At 35.8% G+C, this 10,772-nt stretch overlaps 2 protein-coding genes across 2 annotated transcripts; both read left to right on the forward strand.

Moving 5' to 3' along the window:
• Nucleotides 1-443: 443 nt before the first annotated feature.
• On the forward strand, nucleotides 444-1,098 carry LOC118481688 (probable receptor-like protein kinase At5g38990). Its single transcript, XM_035976887.1, has one exon. It carries the CDS (start codon nucleotides 444-446, stop codon nucleotides 1,074-1,076), a length of 633 nt encoding a protein of 210 aa, XP_035832780.1. The 3' UTR covers nucleotides 1,077-1,098.
• Nucleotides 621-10,517, forward strand: LOC110875441 (probable serine/threonine-protein kinase PBL7). The gene is made up of 5 exons (XM_035977428.1): nucleotides 621-1,466; nucleotides 1,746-1,975; nucleotides 2,143-2,278; nucleotides 2,371-2,522; nucleotides 9,985-10,517. Exons 1-5 carry the CDS (start codon nucleotides 1,223-1,225, stop codon nucleotides 10,348-10,350), a joined length of 1,128 nt encoding a protein of 375 aa, XP_035833321.1. The 5' UTR covers nucleotides 621-1,222; the 3' UTR covers nucleotides 10,351-10,517.
• The last annotated feature ends 255 nt before the right edge of the window (nucleotides 10,518-10,772 follow it).

Genomic DNA, 10,772 nt, shown 5'->3' on the forward strand with positions numbered 1-10,772 from the left:
AACCGTAATTTTAAAGTAGATATAAAATAATAAAATGGTTGGTCCAATAGAGGATGGACGACCGCCCATTTCGACCAATGGCATGGAAACACTATTCCCTGCCATTCTCTTTGTATATGTTGAATAATTTGTGTTGATCTTTTTCATAATTATATCAACATTTTAAGTCTAAGATTTCATATGATTATGCGTGGCACGTCTTAATGTGATCCCTACCCCGCCTTTTTCTTATACCCCGTTGAGTTATACTTAGCTTAGCTAGAAAGATTCCCTTGACTTTTAATTCAATACTTTATACTTAGATTCCTATTGACTTTTTATCCAACACTTGGCCATAGTTGAAAACTGGCTTCCCTTGGATCCACTACAAATAGTTATCCCATCTGCTTTTCTATATTTGACCCAAGCTTCTATCACATTTTATTTTAAAAGTAACCCTGATAATGGACTCTGGAACCGGAGATTCATCTATTTCAGCACATCAATGTGTCCGTTTTTCTCTAGCAGATATTCAGTCTGCAACTAATAACTTTGATGATGTGCTAATCATTGGACATGGAGGATTCGGAAAGGTGTACAAAGGTTGTTTTCATACAGATGAAACTAGTCAGGTAGTGGCGGTCAAACGGCTGGATCCTATGTCCAATCATGGGGCACGAGAATTTAGGGCTGAAATCGAGATGCTCTCTAAGTTGCGTCACCGTCACTTGGTGTCTCTTATCGGTTTTTGTGATGATAACAAGGAGATGATCCTTGTTTATGAGTATATTCCACTTGGCACCCTATACGAACATCTACACCTAGCTTATACTCCTTTAAGTTGGGTGGAACGTGCCAAGATAGCAATAGGTGCTGCACGTGGGTTGGACTACCTTCACACAGGCACCCTACAAGGAGTCATACACCGTGACGTAAAGAGTTCAAACATTCTTATAGATGAAAACTGGGCGGCTAGGATTTCAGATTTTGGGCTGTCCAAAATAGGCCCAACCAATCAGTCGATTTCTTATGTTGATGCGAGTGTCAAAGGTACATTCGGGTATCTTGATCTAGAGTATTTCTATATTGAAAAATAACAAGGAAGACAAATGTGTATGCATTTGGGGTTGTGTTATTTGAATTGCTATCTGGAAGGCTTGCAGTAGATGAAAGAAATGCTGATGATCAATATAGTTTGGTAAGATGGGCTCAAAAGTGTGTAAAAGAAAGAAAATTAAGTCAAATGGTTGATTCTAATATCAAGGGAACAATCTTTCCCAAATGTTTAAAACGGTTTGCCGAAATTGCAGCTCGTTGTGTGCACAGTGATCCGAAAGAACGGCCCACCATGACTGAGGTTGTTGCCTCACTTCAGGCTTTACTGGAACTACAGGAGAAATCTAACCGTTCTGCCGAGTCATCAGGCACAACGGGTTTCACTTGGAAGATTAATAATTATTTTGTTCCCGCGACTAAACCAAACTCTGGTATATATACACATTTTTCGTTGGTGACGTAGATGCATATCATTTAACTCGTGTAGCCTTTGGTTTCGTTTTTTAAATCATTTGCTCAACTTATCTTTTACTGATGCATCTGACTTATAGGAATTCACATGTTAAATTCTCTAACCGCTTGATTTTTTTTTTCTTGTTATCTCATTTTCAAAACCACATCTGTAGCATTGATTTTTAGTTTCCTTTTTGTAGAGTAATTTTTCTGGATTATATACGCTTGCTTTTACCCCTTTTTATTCACATTCTCAGACCAAAGTGGAACAAATTCACCAAAGAGCCTGAACAACAACCTGAATCAACTTAAGGAATCAGTGATCAGAGGCACAAAAGTGTTCACATATGATGAACTGAAACTTGCTACACGGAACTTTGGGAATGACACGTGCTTGGGTGAGGGGAGATATGGAAAGGTTTACAAGGGATGGATTGATAACACTGAATTGCCCATTGCAGTTAAGAAACTATATCGTTGCACGCCTGTAAGTCCTGAAATATCCCAAGTAACGAGGAGTACTTTTTATGGTTTATATTTGTAGCTACTAGCATGAAAAGCTAGAAGTATTTTTAATCCGTAATTGTGGTGTCCTTGTATTTATCTTTTTATGGACGGGTCTCGAATCTGAAAGTTGATCACCGTTAAATGCAGTTTGATCTGGAAATGTTGAATAGTTTTCGTCATCCCAACCTTGTCAAGCTCATAGGATACTGCTTGGAAGGTGATCGACTCTTCCTTATATATGAATTTATGCATAAAGGAAACCTTGAAGATCTCCTTCATAGCAGTAAGCAGCATAAATAACTACGAATATAAATCCAACATTTTAACATAATGTAATGATTGTGTAACTAGACGTCTCAATTTTGTGGGTTGTAGGAGCTGTAGCACGACTTCCATTGGTTACAAAGGTGAAAATTGTAGTAGAAATTGCTCAAGGGATTATTTTCTTGCAAAATACACTATCAAACAGAACACAGCCGACAGTTAGCGAGTCCCCACTTTACAGACATAAGATATTGCTGGATGAGGTATAACATGAACTCTTTCACTATCAACATTAAATTTATTGGACCAAGATTATATATGATTTTATGGTCTTCACTTTCTAAGAAACCCCATATCATAGAGCATGTTAACCTGTTGTCTTATACTCTTATTTGTGTGTTTTAGCTAAGCAAAAATCTCCATTTACAAATGCTAAGCAAAAATCTCCATTTCCTATTTTGTTTGTGAGAATGAATTAAACATTGTTATACAAAATATTACAATAATTGTGTAATGCATATAATTGAAAACGTAAACATAATCAAACCAGAATGCACTACCGGCATAGTTTTCTCAAAATACAAATTATGACTATTCGTTTGGGGTAAACAGCCAGAGAAGTTGAAATTCCCAAGATGAACGAGTTTGAGAACCCAAACATGATAGCTCGGTGTCTTGTGCCATGAAATGGAACAAGTATGGAGAGTGATCGCCTCTGTATTGTTCGTGTACCAAGTTTTTCTCTTTTCGTCACTCTAATTTTGTCTTATGAAAACAGTGTTATGAAACCATTATGCACATTAATGGTTGCATTCAACATCCTTGAGTATAATTTAAAGATTCAATATGTATAACTTCATGCATTCCCATCTTCGAGCATAACTTTTGCAATCTTGCCTTAATTGTTAACCCTTTTGTGAAAGCTTCAGCCACTTGTTCCTCGGTTTCAACATGTACCAAATCAAGTTCTCCTTGAGAACCTTTTCCCAAACAAAGTGATAATGAATTTTTTGCATAAATAAGTGGTTTAGAAATAAAAAGAGTGCTTTTAGGTGATCCAGGAATTTTGTTTCAAATCTAGGTAATTCGCTGTTTGGTTCAGCGACCTTCTACACCCCCTCTGACAGAAATCTGGAAAAGCTGTATTTTTCAACAAGGTCGTTGTTTGGATCAAAATTCTTCAACAAGGTCGATGTTTGAGAAAGCAATGTTTAACAAGGTTGCTGTTTGGATCTGCAACGTATATAAGGTCGCTGTTTGAGAAAACAATGTTTAACAAGGTTGCTGTTTGGATCTGCAATGTATATAAGGTCGCTGTTCGAGAAAGCAATCTATAAAAAGGTTGCTGTTTGAGAAAGCAATGTCTTAGAAGTCTGCTGTTTGAGAGAGCAATGTATGAAAGGTCGCTGTTTTAAACATAAATCTATGAGAAGATATCAAGGGCCCGATACACCGCACCCCTGAATGAAGTCCAGATCTTGAGATCGGTGTATTAGACCCATTGTCTCCAACTGCAAAAATAAAAAATAAAAAATAGTTAATTTTTAAACTAACAATAACTTGAATAATAATAAAGGTAACCTTGCATAATTTTAAACTTAAATATACCATCATTTGGAACAGCTATCTTCATTCAGGGTGCGGCGTATATGTCTGAAACAGCTATCTTCTCATAGATTTCTGTTTAAATTAACGACCTTTCATACATTTCTCTCTCAAAGAGCAACCTTTTAAGAAATTGCTTTCTCAAACAACAACCTTTTTGTAGATTGCTTTCTCAAACAACAACCTTATATACATTGCAGATCCAAACAACGACCTTGTTAAACATTGCTGCATGAAACAGCGACCTTGTTGAAGAATTCAGCTTTTCCAGATTTTTGTCAGAGGGAGTGTAGAAGGTCGCTGAACCAAACAGCGACCTACCTAGATTTGAAACATAATTCCTGGATCACCTAAAAGCACTCTTTTTATTTCTAAACCACTTATTTATGCAAAAAAAAACTCGTGATAATGCACTTCAACATGTTTAGTGCGTGCATGGAACGTAGGATTCTCTGCTAGCTAAATAGCTGACATATTATCACAGAACAATTTCACTTTCTAGGCATCTAGCTCACCTTTTGATTTAGATTTTCCAGAAGATATACCAGCCACATTTATTAATTCTTGTGTAGCTACGGTTTTCGCTCTACATTCAGCCTCGGTGGTTGACAAGGAACCTATAGATTGTCGCATACTAAACCACTTCCAATTTTAAAAACATACCCAATGGTGGATTTATTTTATGGATTACCTACGAAATCTGAATCACAATATCCAATAAGTTCACTTTCAAACTCCCTCTTGTTAGGACCAATTAGCGAGTGTTAGGCAGCTCTTTGACACAAATAAAAACTACACTAAGTCAACCAAGTAAAATAAAATACAACCATAGTTTTGTCCAAAAAAACGATGGCAAGATTGCAAATTTTAACTGTGGTAAAATCGTAATTTTGAAATGGAGGCAAAATCATAGTTTGAACTGTGGGCAAAACCATAATTTTATTTTGAACTGGGGCAAAATCGTAATTTTTAACTGGGGGCAAAATCGTAATTTTAGGTTGTGGGCAAAACAAAAAATTTATTTTGAACTGGGGCGAAATAGTAATTTTAAATTGGAGATAAAATTGTAATTTGGTAGGAACCATAGCTGGGGGCAAAACCATAATTTTATTTTGAACTGGGAGGCAAAATCGTAATTTTAAGCTGGGGGCAAATTCGTAATTTTAACTATTATATGCTAACATAAAAAAAAACCTTGTTATTTGCGGCCAGTTCTGGCCAATAACAAAACAAAACTATTCCCCATCAGGGAAATGTATATGTAGTAAACTAGAGTTATGCGCCGCACGCGTTGCGGGGCGTTAAACCGAAAATTTCTTAGTTAAATAATATGTACGCATTTATTTGGGTTAGTTATACAAGCTACTTATAACACGAAAAGATACATCGAGTTAACGAAGTAAGGAAAACACTATCATAGTTATGATACAAAAATAACTACAGCGACGGCAAGCATGTAATTTAGAGTCGGGGGCAAAAAATTAATTTATCGGTACCAATTAACGAGTGCTAGACAGTTGTTTGGCACAAATAAAAACTAAATTGAGTCAACAAAGTAAAATAAACACTACCATAGTTTTGCCCAAAAAACGATGGTAAGATTGCAATTTTTAGATGGGGTAAAATCGTAATTTTAAACTGAAGGTAAAATAATATTTTGAACTGAGGGCAAAACCATTTTTTATTTTGAATTGGCGGCAAAATCATAATTTTTTTACTGAGGGCAAAATCGTATTTCTTAGCTGGGGGTAAAAGAAAATTTTATTTTGAACTGGGGGCGAAATTGTAATTTTAAACTGGGAACCAAATTGTAATTTGGCAAGACTGTAGCTAGGGGCAAAAATATAATTATTTTTTGAACCAGGGGAAAATCGTATTTTTTTAATTGAGAGCAAAATCGTAAATTTAAGCTAGGGGCAAAGCGTAAATTTAATTTCAAACCGGGGGCAAGATCATAATTTTAGGCAGAGGATAAAATTGTAGTTTAACAGGAGTTATAAATAACTATATTAGACCGTGGGGTATGGTGGGGCGGGGGTTTGGGGCATGGGTTGACACGTGGACTTCGAGGGGCACCGCTGGTCAGTTGCATGTTGGGTCGGTATGGCGTGGCGTGGCTAGCCCGCGTGGGTTGGCCACGTGTTATGATTTTTTTTTCAATTATTATAAAAAAAATCCTAGCCACCTATAGCCTAGCCAACCCAGCCAATGAGAGCCGGCCACGGAAGACCGCTAGGCCCGCCCAACGCCAGGGCTGAAACCCCCGCCCAAAGGGCTACGCTGAACCCCAAGCCCACCCGGGGTGGTGACTTGGGCGTTTGACCGTTTGTACCCAACCCACACGCCCTATACCCCATAGTCTTATGCAAAAATAAATAACTATATTATGGAAAAAAAGAGTTGGCCGCCACTTTTGGCCAACCAAATGCTTTAACTGACTTTTTGGTTTGTATGTATTGAAAATGCCATCATCTTCATACTCAATCTTCAAACCCAAAAAATGCGTTAATCACCCCCAAGTCCTTTATCATAAAATGAAAGTTCAAGTTCTCTTTCAACTGATCGATTTTTTCTACAAGGTCACCGGTGATGAGTCATCAACGTACACAAGAACAACCACCGTATTGTTACTCACCGGCTTAACGAATAAACTGGCATCGAATGGAATACTTGTAATCCTATTGTACTCAAGAAATTCCTCTATACTCCCGTACCATGCTCTCGACGATTATTTGACCCCATAAAGAGCGTTCTTGAGTTTACACATATAACCCAGCTTCATCCTATTCTCAAAATCAACAGGTTGGTCCATCTAGATTGCCTGATCTAATAAGTCCCCATATAAGAAGGCGTTATTAAGGTCCATTTGCCAAAGTTTCCAATTCTTGTTTTTTGCCAAAGCAATAAATACTCTTAACCATTGTCAACTTCGCCACTAGACAAAACATTTCATCATAATCGAGCCCATATTCTTGTGAGAAACCTTGATCAACTAGATGAGCCTTGTACATTTCTATTGAGCCATTGGCCCGCCTTTTTACTTTATACACCCATCTGCACGAGATCAACTTCACGTCTTCAGGTTTAGGCACGAGCTCCTATGATTCTTTACAGAGCTGGGTGTTTGAAATTTTATTTTAACAGTATAGCAATATCATACTCACATTAAAAATAAGAAAAATTAAACGCTCTACTTTATGGTATATTTTTTAGAATGACATAAAAAAGTTACAGACGTTTAAAAAATAAGTGAGAACTTGCATGTGTTTGGTCCTTGCAATGTCAGCCGCATGTGCAACTTTCTTTTCCCCCCTCTGTCGTTGCCCTTCCTCCTTGACGCATGACGCGTTGTAGTGAATTTCTTCCATTCTCATGATTTTCTCCCTCTTTACCATGTCCCTCCCCTTTGAACAAGTTACTTTTGGTGGTGGAATTGAACAATTAAAGTGTGTGTGTTGGGGGGGGGGGGGGGGGGGGGGGGATGTTTTCAGGTAAGCCACCAAGTTATGGATTCATGAAAAAAAATCAAACAAAACAGTATAAATCAATAATACTACTTCTTGAATCATGGGAGATTTTATTCTACACCCTAATTTAGTTTATATCAATTACTTTTGTTACCCAAATTCCAAAAAAAGATCAATCATTCAAAATTTCAAATCATCAGATGTTTCAAACAATCAAACCTTTACATGATAAGTTAGATTGTTTGAATTCCGATAACACATAAGCAACAGATGAGATGATTACGAATTTTGGTATGTTGCGAGCAACGAGCATGCTTGCGCGGGATACTGAATACAGATGGTCACTCCATGCCTGCATCAGCCCTATAATAGTTTTGAAAAACACATATTAGGTTTTGGCTTTTGACATAGGAGGGGCCAAACCATATAGAACTGAAAATATTTAAACTTAATGGGCTAACTACTTACACTTCTAAACTTAATGGGCTAACTACTTACACTTCTAACCAGTGTTTTGAAAATCGGTTTATACGGGCCGGTTGAACCGTTTAAAACGGATGCCAAAAGCTTAGACAGTACGAATTATACCGGTAAGCTGAGTGAACGGCAAAGAAGTTATACCGCCAATAAATTGGGTTAATAGATTATACCTGTTTAAACCGGTATACCGGTACCGGGTTAAAGGTTAAAAATTGGACTTTTAATCTTTTATGGGCCAAAAAATATGACGATTTACCTTCTTAGTAAAACTTGCGCCAAAAAGGTACCAATAGTGAATATTTGGATTACTTTTTTTTTTATCATGGATTAACTTTTGAGATATTTTTTAATTATGAAATTATGTAGTTTTGGATTATTATTTGAGTAAAAATTGTATTTTATGGACTTATAGGTTAATTAATCAAACCGGTTGAACCACCCGGTACAATCCGGTTCAACCGTTTGTACCATTTCTTAGCCTAACACGGTACAATTTAAAAACGGGTTTTAAAACATTGCTTCTAACCAAAAAAATTAGCGGGTCTGGCCCCTATTATATATGTTCCACCCGTGTTAATTTGATGGCTTTATCTACACAACTTAAGTATGTGTATGTATATATATGTAGGAGAGTTATCTTGAAAACGCTAAATATTGCGAGAACTGTGAAAACGAATGAAAAATCAACCAAAACCAACTTTTTTTAATACAAATCTCATTGTAATTAAAATACAATGTCATAAGAAGAATTTATAGTATCAAATAATTAATTTCTCCTCTTAAAATCGCTTTTATTAAAATTTTTAGACAATCCACTTGGGAATAGCCCAGTGGTGTTGGTGAGTTTAGATAGAGCTTAGGATAGGAGAGGTCAGGGGTTCAATCCCCATGGTGAGCAAGTTTAGCCATTCAAAAAAAAAAATTAAAATTTTTAGACACGTGTAAATATAACAAATTTACACATGTGTAAATGCCAAACTTACACATGTGTAAATTTTCTTTATAACGAATTCATGTAAATTTAAGCTATTGTTATAATAATGATAAATGTAAAAAAAAAAATTGAATTCAAAATGTTTTTGACCAAGTTTTCACGGTTTTTTTTTTCATTTGTTCTCATAATATTTAGCGTTCTTATTTAAACATTCCGCAATATATATATATATATATATATATATATAAACCATTGATAACTAAATATTTTAGATTTGTTTAATTTTATTCTCACCATAACCATAACCGCTAGTTCGGTTATAGAGTTTTGGTAACCATAACCATAACCAAACTTCGGTTATGGTTAATCGGTTATGAAGTCGGTTATGGTTCGGTTTTGGTTAATTTCGGTTACGTAACCAAGCAAGGTTTGAAATAAATAAGGTTGTGCACGATTTGAACTTAGCTTGAGCCTATTTTATAAGATAACGAAGACTAAACTTTTTGGTTAAACTACCGATTTAGAGTTCTTTTTAGTAAGGTAATTCTCAAACAAAAACAATTATGGCCATAACACCTTAGTTCTTTATCAAAATAAATGACATCTACATCAAGATCATTTTGTTACTAACATACTTTTATCTTAGTAAAAACCCTTTATATGGTTTTGAAAAACACAAATCTATTATATAAAGTTAACATCACAACTTCGGTTCGGTTTCGGTTATATTCGGTTAACCAAAGCTTCATAACCATAACCATAACCATAACCATAACCGATTGATCGGTTATACAAATTTTCATAACCATTGGTTATATTGGTTATCGGTTATTAGTGGTTCGGTTATGTCGGTTATGGTTCGGTTATCGGTTATGGTGGTTAATTTGCTCACCCCTAGTTAACAGTACCCCACATCTAAAATGATATGAACACGAAGAACCTCTAAGAATTTCTCCAAATTTGTGTAGCTTATCATTATGTGTTTATGAGTCCTTTAATGGTATATGCTTTACCATCCGTATGAAACCAGATTATTAATTAACCTCGTCTATCTCTTATTATTGATATGATCGATGGTAATCCACCTACCAAGAGGTTGCGGAAGTACAAAGCAAGTAGCTGGAAACCTAGGATATGATTTCCTACCATTCCTAAACAGCATATATAATGCTAATTTTGACATTATATAATGTACACCTCTTGCTGGCTTTGACCTATGCACGAAATATAAATTTGCAGGATTTTACGGCAAAGCTTTCAGATTACGACATTACTCTTTTGGTAGATGGACAATATAGCATAGCCTATCCAGATTATGATGGAATGGAATTAGTGCTAGAGAGTAATCTCTCTGGTTATGAAGTGGTATTCGTGGAGGTCCTAACAGGAGAACGAATCTATAATTCAAATAGAGCACGACAGATTGATCTTTTGTTCCGTCAATGTGGAAAAGTTTCCCTGCGTCGCATTGCAAAGTTATGTTTTGAAATCTGCAATGAAGTGGATTCAAAATCAAAGATGTTAAGAATCTTGATAGAGCATGATGAGTTGATACACAGGAGACTGAAGTGCTGGTTGCTTGATCCACACAACCAGGAATGTTAATAGGGAATATTGGTTAATTAAAATCATGATATGGGTTCAGTACATACATCCATCTAATTGTTTGACCTACATAGGCAGATTGGGTTGATCCATCTAAATATACTGAAGGATGATCTATTTAAATTCCAAGAATGATCCATTAAAGCAGATTGGTCGATACATTTCATTATAAGGAATACAGTGTTGTTTTTATTGTACTTGTACTTTGTAATATTAACTTGTAATTTCTTTTAACATCAAATACTCACCATTCCCTCATTATGTTCCACATTTATAAACACTATCACCCTGTGTCCCTGTCCCTGGCGTGAAACAAACCTTGCATTTACTGACTAAAAACTTTCGTAAGGGTTAATACCGTAAAGTCATTATATTTTTTTTTGTTATCAAGAATAAGTTCCTCAACCCTACGTCGAATAAAA

The sequence above is a fragment of the Helianthus annuus genome, chromosome 9, assembly GCF_002127325.2.
Source record: "Helianthus annuus cultivar XRQ/B chromosome 9, HanXRQr2.0-SUNRISE, whole genome shotgun sequence".
Taxonomy (NCBI): domain Eukaryota; kingdom Viridiplantae; phylum Streptophyta; class Magnoliopsida; order Asterales; family Asteraceae; genus Helianthus; species Helianthus annuus.

What these genes read in the sequence shown, in the direction of transcription:
- LOC118481688 (XM_035976887.1), top strand. Translation starts at nt 444, where the DNA reads ATGGACTCTGGAACCGGAGATTCATCTATTTCAGCACATCAATGTGTC.
- LOC110875441 (XM_035977428.1), top strand. Translation starts at nt 1,223, where the DNA reads ATGGTTGATTCTAATATCAAGGGAACAATCTTTCCCAAATGTTTAAAA. An exon ending in AACTATATCGTTGCACGCCT is followed by an intron (nt 1,976 to 2,142) that starts GTAAGTCCTGAA and finishes CGTTAAATGCAG; the next exon opens with TTTGATCTGGAAATGTTGAA. An exon ending in ATAAGATATTGCTGGATGAG is followed by an intron (nt 2,523 to 9,984) that starts GTATAACATGAA and finishes ATAAATTTGCAG; the next exon opens with GATTTTACGGCAAAGCTTTC.